An 18364-nucleotide genomic window follows, 5' to 3' on the forward strand; every position below is an offset into this window, starting at 1 on the left:
GGTTAATGATCCATTAAAAATAATTTGGATTGCAATGTCAATGTGGCTGTTCAAAAACTCCACTAATTAAGTAAATAATGAATTGTGTTTGGTTTCTACAGATATCAGTGTTTAATATTTTCTAAGGCTGTTAACTACAAGTTTAGGGGTAATACTTCATTATAGAGTCTTAAATTACAAGTACATATTTCATAAATGGTGTTGGAGTTCTACCATGTATGATGTTTAAAAATTTTTGATTTTGATGATTAGAAAACTGAGGCCAACATTGTAATATACAAGTCCAGACTAAAAAAATATGAAGTATATGTTGAGACATATTGGAAGGGCTTCACCTTGTTGAAAATCAGAGTCCTCCGTTTCAATCTGCAGCATTGGAGGTCTCAAAATGTCCAACCATAAACCACCAAAAATAAGAGTCTTGTCGCTACCCCCACATCTCCAAAAGGCTGGTGTCATTCGCATTTAATCTTGAAAAAGAATTTATTTATACTTTTTCTTTTTGTAAAATTAAAATGAAATAATGCCCAAATTTCCAGGAATCCTTTTTTCGAGTAGCACTCTTATTTGTAGTAAGTTGTGTTTGTTTTTAAGCATGGCTTCATTATTAATTGACATTTTTGTTCCTTTTAAGCTTCATTTCTTCATTCATAATAATTTTTGCTTGTTTTTGATTTGACATCCTATATAAGGTAGTTCAGGCCTTGTTTTAAGTTTAAATTTGCTCTGTACCCCTCCTGCAAAAACCTTTATCTTAGTTTCGTATGTTCAAAATGGACTAGTAGTACTTAACAAATTCTATGATTGTTGAAATGTTCAAGTTATATCTCAGTGTTGAGTATCAAATACTTCATGGAAAATGTGTTTAAGTAAAATTAAAACACTTAAAACATTGATCTTTGCATCTGATTATTTTGTCCCGGTAATATTTGTTATGTAACAATAACTGATTTCAATGTGTTTAAGGTATTTTTACTCTCTGTCAAGAGATAGCTTCAATGTAATTATTTCATAATTTGTGTTTCCTGGATTTATTCATGACAAAACTATCAAAGTTCTTGCTTTGTAAATCATTAACTTTTTTAGTGGATTTTATTTTACCTTTGTATTTGCAGGTTTGCAATGTCTTATTTCGGGACTCACCCTCCTCCTTTCATATCCGAGGAACCACCTCCTGCTAAAAAAAGGAAGTCAAAAATGAATCGCGACTTGACGGTAACTCGGTCTACATATAAGCTGCTGATTTGCGACAAGGATATAGCACATAACTGGGACTGGGCTCCATTTCTTCAATATTTGTCTAGTTCAAATGCTGAAACTAAATGGTAAGTTACTCTCCTTATGCTCTTATCCGAATCTAATCATTTTCCTGATATTCGGAATGTGGTTCGATTAGATTTATAATTCAAAGCAAATTATATCTGATTATTTTTTTACGTATGTAAAATAATTTCCAAAAGAAAGGGATGTTAAACAACCAGAGGCACATGAAAATTTTTACTAGAAAGTGTGCTAATTTTTTTTTACTAGAAAATGTGCTAATGGATTTTGAGAGAAAAAACTCACCTCTTTATATGTGCACTGTTGTTTTATCGTACGCGCTCGATAGAATTAATCACATGCAATCTTTTGATGCTCTATTTTTATTAACTATAAAATTTTGTTGTGCAAATTCGACAATGTCTGCCAAATGGAGAGGCACAGTTTTAGATCCAGTTAAAGTCAAAAGAGGCGTGAGGCAAGGCAGTGTCCTGTCAAGGCAAGTCCTGTCATTTTCAAACATGGAATCTGTAAGATTCTGAACCACATCTCTTCATCTCTTCTACTTCACGGTACAGATTTAATTTACATAGCTTACGCCGATGATGTTCTTCTTCTCAGCAGGTCGAAGGCAGACTTGCAAGATAACCTGAATAGACTGCAAAGTGATTTCGGTCTATCGGATCTTTTATTAATATCGAAGAGTGTGAGTTTCTAACTTTCAACACGACTAAAAGTGACAGTGTTAGCCTTGGAAAACATTCAGTTCCTGCCGTATCAGACTTTAAATGCCTGGACATAATGATTTCAGAAACGCTCTACAAAGCCGGGCTAACCATTCTGAAGCATACAACCGCCGCCATTAAATATGCTTACGGGACTGTTCTTTCAAATCGGGGGCGATACTTCAGGATATCACTTGCTTCAATTTATCGTTCAGTGTGTCAATTTCATGTTATTTACCTCGTCGATGCGTTTAATCTACATGCCGAGAGTGACACCAATAAATTCAATTAGTGCTATTTCAGATACACAACGTTTCTATTGTTTATTCCTAAGCAGTAAGCTCCCAAAATTCCCGTCTCGGAAACATTTGGAATTATGAATCCAGTAAAAGAGTGGTCGAGAATCATGATAAAAGCAATAATAAATAGACGACCTTTTTCTCCAGTAATAACTTAAGTGTTTCTTTTTATTGATGGGTTAAAATTTGTGGGTTTTCTTTTTCCTTGCTCTACTATAATCTTTTTTAGATGGTGGGTAAATAAATAATTATATATATAATATATATATATATATATATATATATATATATATATATATATATATATATATATATATATATATATATATATATATATATATATATATATATACTTGTATATTGTTATCAGGATTTTTGAATATATATCTTTCAGAACTTAGTTGTTTCGGCCTTAGGAGAGCGGTTTCAGATCTAGCTCTGTTAGTCCGAGACACAGTCCACCAACTGTTATATGTGCATACATACACATATAACATGCATGCATGTGTGTATATGGGTGTTATGGGATCATTTAGATAGTGTTCACTAAAAAACAAAAGAAAAAAAAAGCAATGCAAACATGAAAAATCTGCAATAGCTTGAGATATCTTTTTTTTTAATTCTTTTGCCCATTAAGGTCATAGATTTGTTAATATATTGTAAGTTTTTTCATTTCTTTTTAAGTTAAACCAGTCCATTTTGGACTAAAAGTACTTGGATAGAACGTGGGTTTTACCTAAAAATCGAAAGTAAACTGAGCCAGACAAATCCAACTGTACATTTAGCAGGAGAAGGGACTGATTCTAAACTGTTTCAGATCATTTAATTCTTCCTTTAATATAATTCCTAAATCACTCACTTTTCTAGACAGCTAATCCTTTTCCCCTTTTCAGGTATGCTTGTGAGACCTTGTCCATGGTTTTCAATTTGAGTGAGACACAGCAAATGGCGTTACATTCAGGACATATAACTCGAAAGGAACACATAAAATTTTTGCTGAAAAATTTAGGAGAAAAGAAATCCCCGCCAATAGAAAATTCAACTACAATAGCAGACATCCCTATGTTACCCAGTGTATTATCAATTGACGGGATTGAATTATTTATTGAAAACAAGTCACTTTGTAGGGAGGGTTGCCTTGTTACTGTTGACTCAACTAAAGAACATTTAAGAAGCTTAGCACTGGCTATTGCTAAAGATTCTCCCATTCTCATTCAAGGCATTGTTGGCTCTGGAAAGACCTCTCTTGTTGATCATTTGGCTATGATAACTGGTCGCTATAATACATCAAAATACACGAAAATTCAACTAGGAGACCAAACTGATAGCAAGGTCCTAGTCGGAACTTATAGATGTACAGACATACCAGGAGAATTTGTTTGGCAGCCTGGGGTCTTAGCGCAAGCTGTCGCCGAGGGAAATTGGATTTTACTTGAAGATGTGGATTATGCCTCAATGGATGTTATTAGTGTATTACTTCCTGTGCTTGAGTCAAGGTCTCTTCTACTACCTGGAAGGGGCGAAAGCATTAGAGCAGCGCCAGGATTCCAGATTTTCCTGACACAAAGGCTAGTAGCTGGTACTACAGGGCTGTATAAACAACACCTTGGGCACTTTCATATCATTGAAAGATATTTAAGAAAGATTCATGTTGAGCCACTCTCAAGAGAAGAACTGAAAATTGTTCTTAATACAAAATATCCTGTCCTTAGAACAATGTGTGATCGTTTGCTTGAAGTCTATTTTTTTCTTGTTTCTGGGTGTCGAGACAATATGGAAGTAAATATAAAGTCACGCGAAACAAGACTCGTTTCAACCCGTGATTTGCTAAAATGGTGCAAAAGGATGACAGAACATTTTGATGTAACATCCTCAACATCTCAGCATAATGCGTTTTTAGATGCTCTAGACATTTTCTGTGGTTATCTTGTAAATAACGAGACACGTCTCCCAGCTGCTGAAATGATTGGGAGCAGATTGAATATATTGAAAGCTAAAGCGGAGTTTTATGTCAACTCTCATAAACCAGCTGTAGATATTAATGACAAGAAGATTAGTATTGGTCGTGTTTCACTACCCATCGTGCCATCCAATTTGCTGTATAAAGAGTAAGAATTTTCTCAAGTTTATTCTTTTCCTCTTCACCCTCGTGGCTCTATAATCTCTAGTAAAATAAAAAAAAAAATCCAAAAATGCCTATTTTTTGGTGTATGGATCACAGTTATGAGGCTTTAGCCTAAACACCTTATCAAGTTTGTATTAGAAATTTCTGATGCAACCGTTGGCTATCAGTAATCTGCAGTTTATAAATATCAGGCTTAAAAAAGCTCAAAACTTGATTGGGTATTTTAGGGTATCGATCTATTTTATCTTTTTTGAGGTGTTGATAGCTGTTATAAAACTTTAGGTAGCTCCGCCATCTAGTCAAGTTTTTATTAGAAATATTTCTGATGCAATGGTTGACTATGAACAGTTACTGTTTCCAGATTTTAGTCTTAAAAAGTAATAACAAAAAAGTATTCAAAACTCATTTGGGTGTCAGGAATTTAAATTTTATTTTCGTCAGTGGTATAGCTTGGAAGATCACAAAAAATTGACTGTAACTGTAACCCCTTTAAAGGGCTGTGTTTTTGGCACTTACTTCGTTTTCTTAAGTAAATTTACTTGTTTTATGTGCTGAAATGGGCTGTAGGATAGTTCATAAAATTGTATTTTAATTTGGTGGATATTAGTCTGTCGATGGGACCTGTAATAGTTATACAAATTTGTATAACTATTATATAACTATATATTAACAGTTGCAATAGTTATACAAATTTTTAGAGTTCAGGAAGGCCAGAACCTGACCTCGCCCCTTCTCATTTAGCTTGTGTGTGTTTCAACGCTTTTATCTGTGAATAATTTGCTGACTCTCTTTGCCTAAGAAAGCTATGCCCAAAGTGACCCGTATGTTTGAATTGATAAATTAAAAATTTCTATTCCAGTAAGGACTCTCTCAAAATATAAAAATAAGACTTGTCATCACAAGCACGGAGCTACAAAGACAAATTGTGTTGCACTAATCCTATGGTTTTGAAAAAATAAATCATATTTTTTTTATGAATATAATAACGCGCATACCAATATCATATCATATCACTAGTCTGCTGTTGTTGTTGTTTTTTTTTCTTTTCATAAATAAAAATAGAAGGGTATTTTTGAAAGTACACATAATAAACTAAATGAGGAACTGATTTATTTACTTCATTTATTAAAATAAACCATAACGTTACGTGGAATTGTAAGCTCGTATTTAAGTTGATAGTGCTATATTTATGGAATTGTTACTGAAGATAATTATTTCAAAATGCTTTATGACGAGTAGGACAACTCAGAACCAAAATTAATTGCAAAGAATTATACTTCCAGCAAAATGGAGCACCTCCACATTATGCACTGACAGTAAGAGAGTATTTTTCAAGCCTTCCCACAATATTGATTTGGAAGGTAGAGTAGCATTGAATGACCGCCATATTCCTTTCCAGGAAAGAGAGTATAATTGGCTTCTTGCCAAGTTCTTTGAACAAGCCCATTACTCCCAACTTCCAATACTGGTTAAGTGTCCACAAAATTTCTCTGAATTTTAATTGTTTTCCATTATCCACTATTCAGGGCCACTGTAAGCCAAAAACAAACGTAGAAAGTATTTAATGTTAGTAGGACGTAATAAAGGCTCAGCATTATTCTCCATAATTTACATCTAAAACGTCGATTGTGACGGTTAAACTGATAATGAAGTAGCCGTAACTCTACTTTTCGTCCATTCTTTCTATTTTATTTACTTATGTATTATCTATGTACTCTTTCTTTATTTATTTAGCTGCATTATTTATTCCTTTTTCAGGTCACGAAATTATACTTTCTCTTACACACGGCAAGCTGCTATACTTCTTGAAAGAGTAGCCATTTCTATTAAAAACAATGAACCTGTGCTCCTGGTTGGAGAAACTGGCTGTGCGAAAACAACCACTGTTCAGTACTTAGCAAATGTTACAAATCATAAGCTTACTGTAGTTAATATGAATCAGCAAAGTGATAGTGCTGATTTAGTTGGTGGTTACAAGCCTGTTGAAATACGGCATGTTGTTGCTCCTGTGCGAGATGCATTTGAAGAACTCTTTGGACAATCATTTTTGCTTCAAGAGAATTCAAAATTTTTGGGACATGTCATGAAAACATTCTGTAATCATAGATGGCAAGATCTGTTTACATTAATGCTGCATAGTCAAAAGGCAGCAGTGAAAAAATTTCAAGATAAATCAGACATTTTGAAGAAATGGGAGGAGCTTGGAATTCGTATTATGCAGTTGAAGGCACAAGTAAAAAGTTTAGAAAGTACACTGGCTTTTGCATTCGTTGAAGGCAGCTTAGTCAAGGCGGTCAAAAATGGTATGACGAGTCTAACTTTACACAATTTAGGCTTTACGTTACTTTTTATCTTTAATATGCAAATTAAAAAAAACGAAATGATAATAATCAAATGATAATTTTTATCGAGTTATAATAACAGTTTTGAAGTGCGGGTGTGAAGATTAAATTCTTGTTGAGTCAATTGAATTATTACTAACGTGTACTTCAATAAGATCTTTTATGCACATTTATATTTGAAATAGTTCGACTAATTTTTCAGCATAGTTTAGTATTTGCACTTAATGTCAGTTTCTTGGTTTTTTGAAGGGTAGTTTGTTTTTTGATGATGCAACAAAACATCCTATGTGTTTAAGAAACTTGGTTCATTTACGCGCTTTGAAGCTAGTGAATCTTTTAGTGAACTGTTAAAGCTATTGAAGATGATTGATTTAGATTTTACCTGAGAGATTCTACTGCCCTTCTATGGATTTCGGTTTTATAATTTTGTCAATGTCCTATTTTGAAAAACAATCAAAATTCATTATCGAAAATTTTAAAATGGTATGCCCCAAGAAAAAAATACCATACGTTCCTTAAAGACAGTCTCAAAACACGCTGTGTTCTTAAAACCAACTTTATTCTCTATTTCCTGACCCCCAAATAAATGGTGCTAGTTTTTAAATGCACCTTTGCCTCTATCACTGCCTCTAAGCAGAAAACCTAAGATATAAAACCTAAGTGGTTTCTAGAATTGGAGCGTTTACAAACTAAGGTACTCTTCCTCGTAACATAGCATCTGTTAGTTGTGTCTTTTGTAATTGAAGGTTAAACACTTTGATTCTATTTCATAGGCAGCGCAATCGCGCTGCCTAAGTAAAGAACGATGTTGGCACAATTTTTTTTTCCTTTAGACCAGGGCACTTCGTATCAAAGGAGTTGTCGTAGAAACTTGGAAAAGGGCTCATTCGATTGGAAATTGGAGTGGCTTGTGCCATTTTTAATAGAGGAAAGTAACAGGAAGTAAGGTAGCACCCCGTCCATGCCAGCCATTTTCCCAAACACATCCAATCCAAATTTGGAGATAGTCATTTTGTTCAGCGTAGTTGCTTTTCAAATTGAGATTATGCTTCTGTGGAGGACACTCCCACACAGCCCTCAGGGCAAGGGTTATAAGTTATGCCCTGGGGGAATATAAGGTTTTTATAGTAATCGTTGATGAAAAAACCTCAAAAAGGGCTCATTCGATTGGAAATTCAAAGGGCTAGTGCCCTTTTTAATAGTTGAAAATGTTTGCAGGGCAACAAACCCCCTCTCATACCCACCTTTTCCCCGATAACATCCAATAAAAATTTTGAGATATCCATTTTGTTCAAATTAGTTGAAAGTTCTGGAAATTAGGTCTTTGAGGATGACAACCCCCTCCCCACAGTCCTCAGGGCAAGGGTTGGTAGTTATGCCCTGGGGGCATATAAGGTTCTTATAGAAAGCGATGTCGTAGAAAGTTCAAATGCGGCTCACTTGATTGGAAATTTAAATGGCTAGTGCCCTTTTTATAGTCGAAAGTGATTTGACGGCATTAAACGCTCTTTCTATGTCCATTATATATCAAGCACATCCGATCAAAATGTGGAGAGAGCCATTTTGATAAATTCAGCTGAAAGGTACGCACAGGGGGTCTTTGAGGATGACACTCCCCCCACAGCCCTCAGGGTAAGGGCTGTAAGCTATGCCCTGAGGGCATATAAGGTTTTTATTGTAAGCTTTGTCGTAGAAACTTGAAAAAGGGCTCATTCGGTTGGAAATTCAAAGGCCTAGTGCCCTTTTTAATAGTCAAAAGTCATTGGAGGGCAACTAACCACCCTCTCATGCCGACCTTTTCCCCAAACCCATCCAATTGAAATTTTTAGATAGCCATTCTGTTTAACGTAGTTAAAAGTTTTAGAAATTAGGTCTTTGAGGATGATAACCCCCTCAGAGCTCTCGGGGCAAGGGTTGTGAGTTATGCCTTGGGGGCATATAAGGTTTTTATAGATAGTGATGTTGTACAAAGTTCAAAAAGGGCTCATTCGATTGGAAATCAGAAAAGCTTGTACCCTTTTTAATAGTCGAAAATGATTGAAGGGTAACTAAAACTCTTCTCACACCCATCATTTCCCTAAACACATCCAATCAAAATTTTGAGATAGCCATTTTATTCGACGTTGTTATAAAGTCCGGAAATTATGTTTCTGAGGATGACAGTCCCCCAAAGCCCTCAGGGCAGGGGTTGTAAGTTATGCCCTGGGGGCACATATGGTTTTTTTTTTATTGAAGGCGCTGTCGTAGAAACTTCAAAAAGGAATCGTTCGATTGGAAATTGAAACGTCTAGTGCTCTGAAAAAAATCACTTAATTAGCACATAAATCACTAGGATTTTAATACTCTTTATCATTGTAATTAATGATTGTTTTGTTTCTTTACTATGTTCTATACAGGCACACATACAGGAAGGGGGTAAAATTACCCCCTAGATGTGGACAAATACCTAGATGGATGTTTCGTTTTTTCTCAAGCGAAAATTACTCTTGAGAGTGTGAGAAATGCCCTTATGCATCTTTATGCAGAGAATAGAACAAAATCCTTGCTTCGTCCCTGTTCCCAAGTGACACCAGCGACAATTTTGAAAATGGCTTTTTTATAATTCCATGGCAAAAGTGTGGCCCACTCTTCACAAATTTCGATAGGCATCGGTTTTATTGCTTCTTAAAAATAAAGAGGCACTTGTTAATTATACAGAACACACCCATGAAGTAAGTTATGTTAATCCTATTGAAATATGCCAAAATATGATGAAAATATAATACTTTAGTTTATATAATAATATAATTTGGGCTACCTAAAACCGCAACTTTCTACTCTTTCTTCTTTTTTCTCTTGTTGTAAAGGCTATTGTGGAGTTATGAAGTTTTTGGGGCAGCACGTTTAAACTTGATAATAATCAAGCAAAGTAATTAGAAAATGTTGATTAGATTTTTCGCCTGTCAAAACATTACTACCTATTGACTAATAAGGACAACTAGGCCTTCCAAGGTAAACCACACTTTCTTGTGGTTTTGGTGGTTCCATTGCAACTGAACCACCGTGCAACTGAACCCTGGTATAACCTAACTCTCTTGCAACTTAACCACCGTACTTACACTGGGTAAAACATAAGTTGAAATCTTTATATGTTCAACCTTGTTGGAATTCTTTGCCTTTTAAAGTCATTAATTAAAAAAACTTTTTCCACAAAATAAGTTTTTCAAAGAAAAGTAAAGAACTCCATTAAACAAAAAATGAGCAAAACTAAAATCAAATAATCTACCAAGCGTGAAACTACGGCCAGAACAAAATTTGCACTTTACTGAAAAAATATAAATGTTTTTACTTTTATAACTTTAATAAATCAAGTTATATTAAATATTAACATTTTGATTACTAAATATCATTATATGTATATTAAACTGACAATGTACATTCATTTATATTTTTTCAGTAAAGTGCAAATTTTGTTCTGGCCTTGGGAAGGCATAGGTGTTTTACGCCCAAATTATGTTAATTTCTGCTCGTTTTGAGTTTGACTCCGTTATTTATTGTAATTTCTGTTCGTGTTGGGTTTCATTTATTTATCAATGCTGATTTGTGGTAATTTCACGCTTGGTAGATTATTTGATTTTAGTTTTGCTCATTTTTTGTTTAATGGGGTTCTTTATTGTTCTTACCAAAACCTATTTTGTGAAAAAAGTGTTTTTTAATTAAATTCTGTTTGCTCTATTTTTACATAGTCTTTTAAGGAAAATAGAAAATAATATTCGAAATCTTTTCGTTTTTAAGACTTTATAGTTTGGCCTACTAATTGTATGCTGGAAAAAATTTTTCAGCAATTTTTAACTGCATACACCCTTTAAAAATCTGGACACAAATAGCACTGTTTAATTTAGTTTCGTAACTCCTCTATTTGACCTGTAATGGAAAACTTGATACCATTCGCAAAAAAATCTGTTTACTTTCTTTGATAGCTTGGATACACTTACGCTATTTGGATTTGGTTAAATTTTAAGAGCAGAAGTAGCCCCGAACGTTTGAACATAATACGCTCTGTCGCTCTTGGGATACTGCTGAGATGCCTTATTGGGAATTAGCATTATCACAGTGCATTTTAATTTAATCTTAAGTCAACATTTAGTTTTTAAACATATAAAAATTGGATTTGAGGAAGACTAAAATCTATTCTATAAATCATATTAAACAACTTTCTATATAAACCTTATATGCCCCCGGGCATAACTTACAACCCGTGCACTGAGGGCTCTGAGGGGGTTATGATCCTAAAAGACCTAATTTCCTGAACTTTTAACTGCGTGGAAGAAAAAGGGTATCTAGAGATTTTTATGGGATGTGTTTTGAGAAATAGTGGGCGTAAGAGGGGCGTTATTCGCTATTCAATCACTTTCAACTTTTAAAAAAGGCGCTAACCCTTTCAATTTCTAATTGAATGAGCCCTTTTGAAGTTTCTACGGCAACGCTTTCAATAAATACATTAGGACCCAAGAGTATAACTTAAACCCCTTACCCTGGGCGTTCGGGGTTACGAGGGTGCCCCCTTTAAAGACCTAATATCCAGATCATTCAACAATGTTGAATATAATGTATGTCTACAAATTTTAATTGTATACGTTTTGGGAAGAGATGAGAATGAAAGGGGGGTTAGTTGCTCGCAAGTCACTTTTGACTATTAAAAAGGGTACTAGTCCTATGAATTTCAAATTGAATGAGCCTTTTTTCAATTTTCTACGACAAAAATTTCAATACAAAACTTACATGCCCCCAGGGCATAACTTATAATCCGTGCCCTGAGGGTTCGGGGTGAGTGTCCTCCTGAAAAATATGTTTTCTATCTGGAAATCAACTACCCTGAACAAAATGGCTATCTCATAATTTAAATTGGATGTGTTTGGGGGAATGATGGGTGTGGAGGGGGGGGGGGCTAGTTGCCCTCCAATCACTTTTGACTATTAAAAAGGGCACTAGCCCTTTGAATTTCTGTCCAATGAGCTTTTATTGAAGTTTCTACGACAACGCCTTCTTTAAAAACCTTATATACCCCCAGGGCATAACTTTAAACCCTTGCCCTGAGGGATGTGGGGGAGTGTCCTCCTCAAAAACATATTTTCTATCATAAATGATGGGCGTGGGGGGGGCGGCTAGTTGCCCTCCAATCAATTTCGACTATTAAAAAGGGCACTAGTCCTTTGAATTTCCAATCGAATTAGCCTTTTTGAAGTTTCTACGACAACGCCTTCTATGACAACCTTATATGCCCCCAGGGCATAACTTAAAACCCTTGCCCTGAGGGTTGTGGGGAAGTTTCCTCCTAAAAAAACATATTTTTTATCTGGAAATCAACTAGCCTACGCTGAACAAAATGGTTAGCTAAAGTTCTGATTGCATATGTTTGGGAGAATAATGGGCGTGGGGGGTAGTTGCACTCCAATCACTTTCAACTATTAACAAGGGCACTAGCCCTTTGAATTCCCAATCGAATGGGCCTGTTTTGAAGTTTCTACGACAACACCTACTATAAAAACCTCATATGCCCCCAGGGCATAACTTAAAACCTTTGCCCTGGGGGTTGTAGGGAAGTGTCCTCCTGAAAAACATATTTTCTATCTAGAAATCAACTACGCTGGACAAATTGGCTATCTCAAAATTTTGATTGGATGTGTTTGGGGGAATGAAGGGCGTGAGGGGGGAAGGGCTAGTTGCACTCAAATCACTTTCGACTATTAAAAAGGGTACTAGCCCTTTGAATTTCCAATCGAATGAGCCTGTTTTGAAGTTTTTACGACAACGCCTTCTATAAAAACTTTATATGCCCCCAGGGTATAACTTAAAACTCTTGCCTGGAGGGTTGTGGGGGAGTTTCCTCCTCGAAAACATATTTTCTATCTGGAAATCAAGTACACTGAACAAAATGACTCTCTCACACTTTTGATGGGTTGTGTTTGGGGGATGGAGGGGCGTGGGGTGGGGGCGAGTTGCCCACCAGTCACTTTCGACTATTAGAAAAGGGTACTAGCCCTTTGAATTTCAAATCGAATGAGCCTGTCTCTAAGGTTTTACGACAACGCCTTCTCTAAAAATCTTATATACCCCCAGGTTATAACGGAAAACCCTTGCCCCGAGGGTGTTAGGTCCGTGACAACCTCAAAAAGAAATTTTATATCGGGAAATCAACTACGCTCTACAAAATCGCTCTCTCAAAATTTTGATTTGACGTGTATGGGGGAATGACGGGCGCGGGGGGGGGGGCTAGTTGCCCTCCAATCACTTTCGACTATTAGAACGGGCACTAGCCCTTTGAATTTCAAATCGAATGAGCCTTTTTTGAAGTTTTTACGACAGCGCCTTTTATAAAAGCATAATATGACCCCAGTGGATAACTTAAAACCCTTGCCCAGAGGGTTGTGGGGGAGTGTCCTCCTCAAAAAGATATTTTCTATGGGGAAATCAACTACGCTGAACAAAATGGCTATATCAAAATTTTGATTGGATGTGTTTGGGGGAAGGATGGGCGTGGGGGGGGGGGGCTAGTTGCCCTCCAATCATTTTCGACTATTAAAAAATGCATTAGTCCTTTGAATTTCCAATCGAATTAGCCTTTTTGAAGTTTCTACGACAACGCCTTCTATACAACCTTGTATGCCCCCAGGGCATAACTTAAAACCCTTGCCCTGAGGGTTGTGGGGGAGTGTCCTCCTAAAAAAACATATTTTTTATCTGGAAATCAACTAGCCTACGCTGAACAAAATGGCTATCTCAAAATTCTGATTGGATATGTTTGGGAGAATGATGGGCGTGGAGGGGTAGTTGCCCTCCAATCACTTTCAACTATTAAAAAGGGCACTAGCACTTTGAATTCCCAATCGAATGGGCCTGTTTTGAAGTTTCTACGACAACACCTACTATTAAAACCTCATATGCCCCCAGGGCATAACTTAAAACCTTTGCCCTGGGGGTTGTAGGGACGTGTCCTCCTGAAAAACATATTTTCTATCTAGAAATCAACTACGCTGGACAAATTGGCTATCTCAAAATTTTGATTGGATGTGTTTGGGGGAATGAAGGGCGTGAGGGGGGAGCTAGGTTGCACTCAAGTCACTTTCGACTATTAAAAAGGGTACTAGCCCTTTGAATTTCCAATCGAATGAGTCTGTTTTGAAGTTTTTACGACAACGCCTTCTATAAAAACTTTATATGCCCCCAGGGCATAACTTAAAACCCTTGCCTTGAGGGTTGTGGGGGAGTTTCCTCCTCGAAAACATATTTTCTATCTGGAAATTAAGTACGCTGAACAAAATGACTATCTCAAAAATTTTGATTGGATGTGTTTGGGGGAATGATGGGCGTGAGGGGGGGGGGCTATTTACCCTCCAATCACTTTCGACTATTAAAAAGGGTACTAGCCCTTTGAATTTCAAATTGAATGAACCTTTCTTGAAGTTTCTACGACAACGCCTTATATAAAAACCTTATATCCCCACAGGGCATAACTTAAAACCCTTGCCCCGAGGGTTGTGGGGGAGTGTCCTCCTCAAAAAGATATTTTCTATCTGGAAATCAACTACGCTGGACAAAATGGCTATCTCAAAATTTTGATTTGACGTGTCTGGGGGAATGACAGGCGCGGGGGGGGGGGGCTAGTTGCCCTCCAATCACTTTTGACTATTAGAACGGGCACTAGCCCTTTGAATTTCAAATCGAATGAGCCTTTTTTGAAGTTTTTACGACAGCGCCTTTTATAAAAACCTTATATGACCACAGGGCATAACTTAAAACCCTTGCCCCGAGGGTTGTGGGGGAGTGTCCTCCTCAAAAAGATATTTTCTATCTGGTAATCAAATACGCTGAACAAAATGGCTATATAAAAATTTTGATTGGATGTGTTTGGGGGAATGATGGGTGGGGGTGGGGGCTATTTGTCCTCCAATCACTTTCGACTATTAAAAAGGGCACGAGCCCTCTATTTCCAATCGAATGAGACTTTTTTGAAGCTTCTTCGACAACGTCTTCTATAAAAACCTTATATGCCCTCAGAGCATTAGTGTAAACCCTAACGCCGTGGGTTTTGGGGGAGTGTCCTCCACAAAAAGATATTTTATATCTGGAAATCAACTATGCTGAACAAAAAGTCTATCTCAAAATTTTTATTGTTTGTGTTTGGGGAACTGAGGGGTGGGGGGGGGGGCGGCTAGTTGCCCACCAATCTCTTTAGACTATTAAAAAGGGCACTAGCCCATGGAATTCACAATCGAATGAGCCTTTTTTGAAGTTTCTACGACAACGCCTTCTATAAAAACCTTATATGCCCTCAGGGCATAATTTAAAACCCTTGCCCCGTAGGTTTTGGGGGAGTGTCATCCTCAAAAAGATATTTTCTATCTGGAAATCAAGTACGCTGAACAAAATGGCTCTATCAAATTTTTGATTGGCTGTGTTTGGGGGAATGATGGGCGTGGGGGGGGGGCTAGTTGCCCTCCAATCACTTTCGACTATTAAAAAGGGTACTAGCCACTCCAATTACAAAATACAAAACTTAAAAAGGTACTTGAAACTTCTGCATTGGGGTTCTCTGATTTTTTTTTTGTAGCTAGGGAGAGAGGGAGATACCTTAAAGGTGGCATTTTAATGCCAAAACATCTCAACTCTCATTGAGCCTTGGGAAAAATACAGAATTAGCTCGAGGGGGAGAGACGAGAGGAGGATAGAGGTAGAAAATAGTTATAATCCCGAGACATTTCTAGTTTTTTTTTATAAGTCGAAAATGATTGGATACTAACCAACCACAAGGAGGGGTCTTTTTAGGGAGGATATTTTTTGCGGGGAGGTATTTTCAAGGGGGAGGGGTATTTTCCACGAAGTGGTAGTTCCAGGGGAAATTTTCAGGAGGTTTTTTCCCGGGGGGGGGAGGCTGCTTGCCCTCAATCACTTTTGACTTTTAAAAGGGGCACTAAAACTTTCAATTTCTAATCGAAGAATAAAACGTGATTAATAAAAGTGATTAACAAAAACCCCCACAGTCCTCGAGGCAAGGGCTGTAGGTTATTGCAAGTTACCCATTATTAAAATTTAATAGAAGGGATGGTCGTACAGACTTTGTAGAAGGCTCATTTGATTGGAAATTGAAATTTCAAGTTCAATTTTGAATAATCAAAGTTAATCAGAGGACAATCAGTCTCTCCCTTTTAACCCCGATTCCCCCCCCCCCAAATGCATCAGATCAAAATAATTTTTTTTCAAAATAGTCTAAAGGTCAAACAGCCATGCCTGTGGGGTTAACAACCCCGTCAGCAGCTCCTGGAGCAACGGCTGTAATTAAGCTAGTTACTCAATGTTAACACATAAGGTTACTATGGAAAATATTTTTTATGAACTTGGGGGGAGTGGTGCTCATATAATGGCGAGTCACTAGATTCAGTTTGCTCTTCAGGAGGTGAACATGATCGAGAGGCTTCCAGCCCACCCTCTTTTTTCCCCAAATACATGCAATCAATAACTTTGAGATAAACATTTTATTTAAAATTAATTAAAAAAACTTTCCACAAAATAAGATTTTCAAAGAAAAGTAAAGAACTCCATTAAACCAAAAATGAGTAAGAATTTACTCAAAAACTTCTCAAAATTTTCTTGAGAAAATTATATATATATATATATATATATATATATATATATATATATATATATATATATATATATATATATATATATATATATATATATAGAACCGGGAGCCGGGCGGCTTCGTCGCTGGCCCCCGGCACTCGGCAGGCTTCTATATATGGATTTTTATTGTCGCTTGTCTTCTAACGGTAGACAGTTTGTTGTCTTTTCAATGATTACTTAAAAAAAAAATTTCCACAAAATAAGTTTTTCAAAGAAAAGTAAAGAACTCCATTAAACTAAAAATGAGTAAAAATAAAATCAAATAATCTACCTTGAAACTACCACAAAGCAGCATCGATAAATAAATGAAACCCAAAACGAACAGAAATTACAATAAATACCGGAGTCAAACTCAAAACGAGCAAAACATGACTAGGGCTCAAAACCACTATGCCTTTCCAAGGCCAGAACATAATTTGCACTTTACTGAAAAAATATAAATATTTTTTAACTTTTATAACTTTAATAAATCAAATAATATTAACATTTTAATTACTAAATATCAGTATTTGTATATTAAACTGACAATGCACATTCATTTGTATTTTTTTAGTAAAGTGCAAATTATGGGCCTTATATGCCCCCATGGCATAACTTACAACCATTTCCCTGAGAGTTGTAGGGGGGGGGGTGTGTGTGTCTTCCTCACAAGTATAAATTCCAAAACCTTCAACCGCGATGAACAAAATTGTTATCTCCAAATTTTGATTGGAGATGTTAAGGAAATGATGAGCGTGGAGAGGTGGGGCTGGTTGCTCTCAAATCACTTTGACTCTTGAAAAGGGATTATAACTTCAAATTTCAAATCAAATAAGCCCCATCTGAAGTTTATATGACCATCCATTCCTTAAGAACCTTTTATGCCCTCGTGGCATAACTTACAACCTTATCCCCAGGGTGCTGGGGGGATGTCACCCCTAGAGACATTTTTGTATGTTCTTTGAACTATTTTGAACAAAATTGCTATCTTATAATTTCAATCAGATGCGTTTGAGGAAAAGAGGTGTCATCGGGGAGGGGGGGGTCTAAAGGCCCTCCAACCCTTTTGACTCTTCAAAAGAATTAGAACTTCCAATTTTCAACCAAATGGGCCTTTTCTATAGTTAAACAACCATCAATTCTATAAAAACCTTAAATGCCACATGGCATAACTTCAACCCTCGTCCCTAGGCTCTGGTGGTTTGTTTCAGCCCCAAAAGCCTTTTGTTATACGATCTTTGGAATATTTTGAATAAAATGACTGTCTAAAAATTTTTTATTCGATGTATTTCGGCAAAACACGACGTGTTGAGGGGGGGGGAGTAACTGCTTTCTGATCACTTTAGCTCTTAAAAAGGACACTAGAAATTCAAATTACCAACCCAATGAGTCCCTTCCGAGTATATACAACCAACCTTCCTATAAAAACATTATATGCCCCCGGGGCAAAACTTAGAACCCTTGCCCTGAGACTGATGGGGTGGGGGCGTCTTCCTCAAAGACATAATTTCCGGACTCTTCAACTACAATGAACAACATTGCTATCTCCAAATTTTGATTGGATGTCTTTGGGAGACTGATGATTGGGGGGGGGGGCTGGTTGCTCTCAAATAACTTTTGATTCTTAAAAAGGGTACTATAACTTTCCATTTCAAAACAAATGAGCCCCATTTGAAGTTTATGCGGCCACCCATTCCATAAAAACCTTATATGACCCCAGGCCCATACTTAAAACCCTATTCTCAGGGCACTGGGGGGTTGTGTCAACCCTAGAGTCCTTGTTTTACTTCTTTGGACTATTTCGAACAAAATTGCTATTTAACTATTTTAATCAGATTCGTTTGGTGAAAAGGGGGAGTTGGGGGGCGGCTAGCTGCCCTCCATCACTTTTGACTCTTAAAAGTCAACTAGAACTTCCAATTTTTAACCAAATGAGCCTCCTCTAAAGTTTATACAGCCATTCCTTCCATA

The 18364-nt window shown here is 36.6% G+C and overlaps 1 protein-coding gene across 1 annotated transcript in view; it reads left to right on the plus strand.

Moving 5' to 3' along the window:
- LOC148955224 (midasin-like) overlaps positions 1-18364 on the plus strand; it is a 46667-nt gene that overhangs the window by 14013 nt on the left and 14290 nt on the right. Inside the window, exons 3-5 of the mRNA XM_089106666.1 lie at positions 1116-1325; positions 3178-4392; positions 6168-6712. Coding sequence (XP_088962792.1) covers positions 1116-1325; positions 3178-4392; positions 6168-6712 — 1970 coding nt within the window. The remainder of the gene's footprint in view (positions 1-1115; positions 1326-3177; positions 4393-6167; positions 6713-18364) is intronic.

This window comes from Artemia sp. Qi Xiang Cuo, chromosome 2, assembly GCF_049724085.1.
Source record: "Artemia sp. Qi Xiang Cuo chromosome 2, ASM4972408v1, whole genome shotgun sequence".
NCBI classification, from domain to species: Eukaryota; Metazoa; Arthropoda; class Branchiopoda; order Anostraca; family Artemiidae; genus Artemia; species Artemia sp. Qi Xiang Cuo.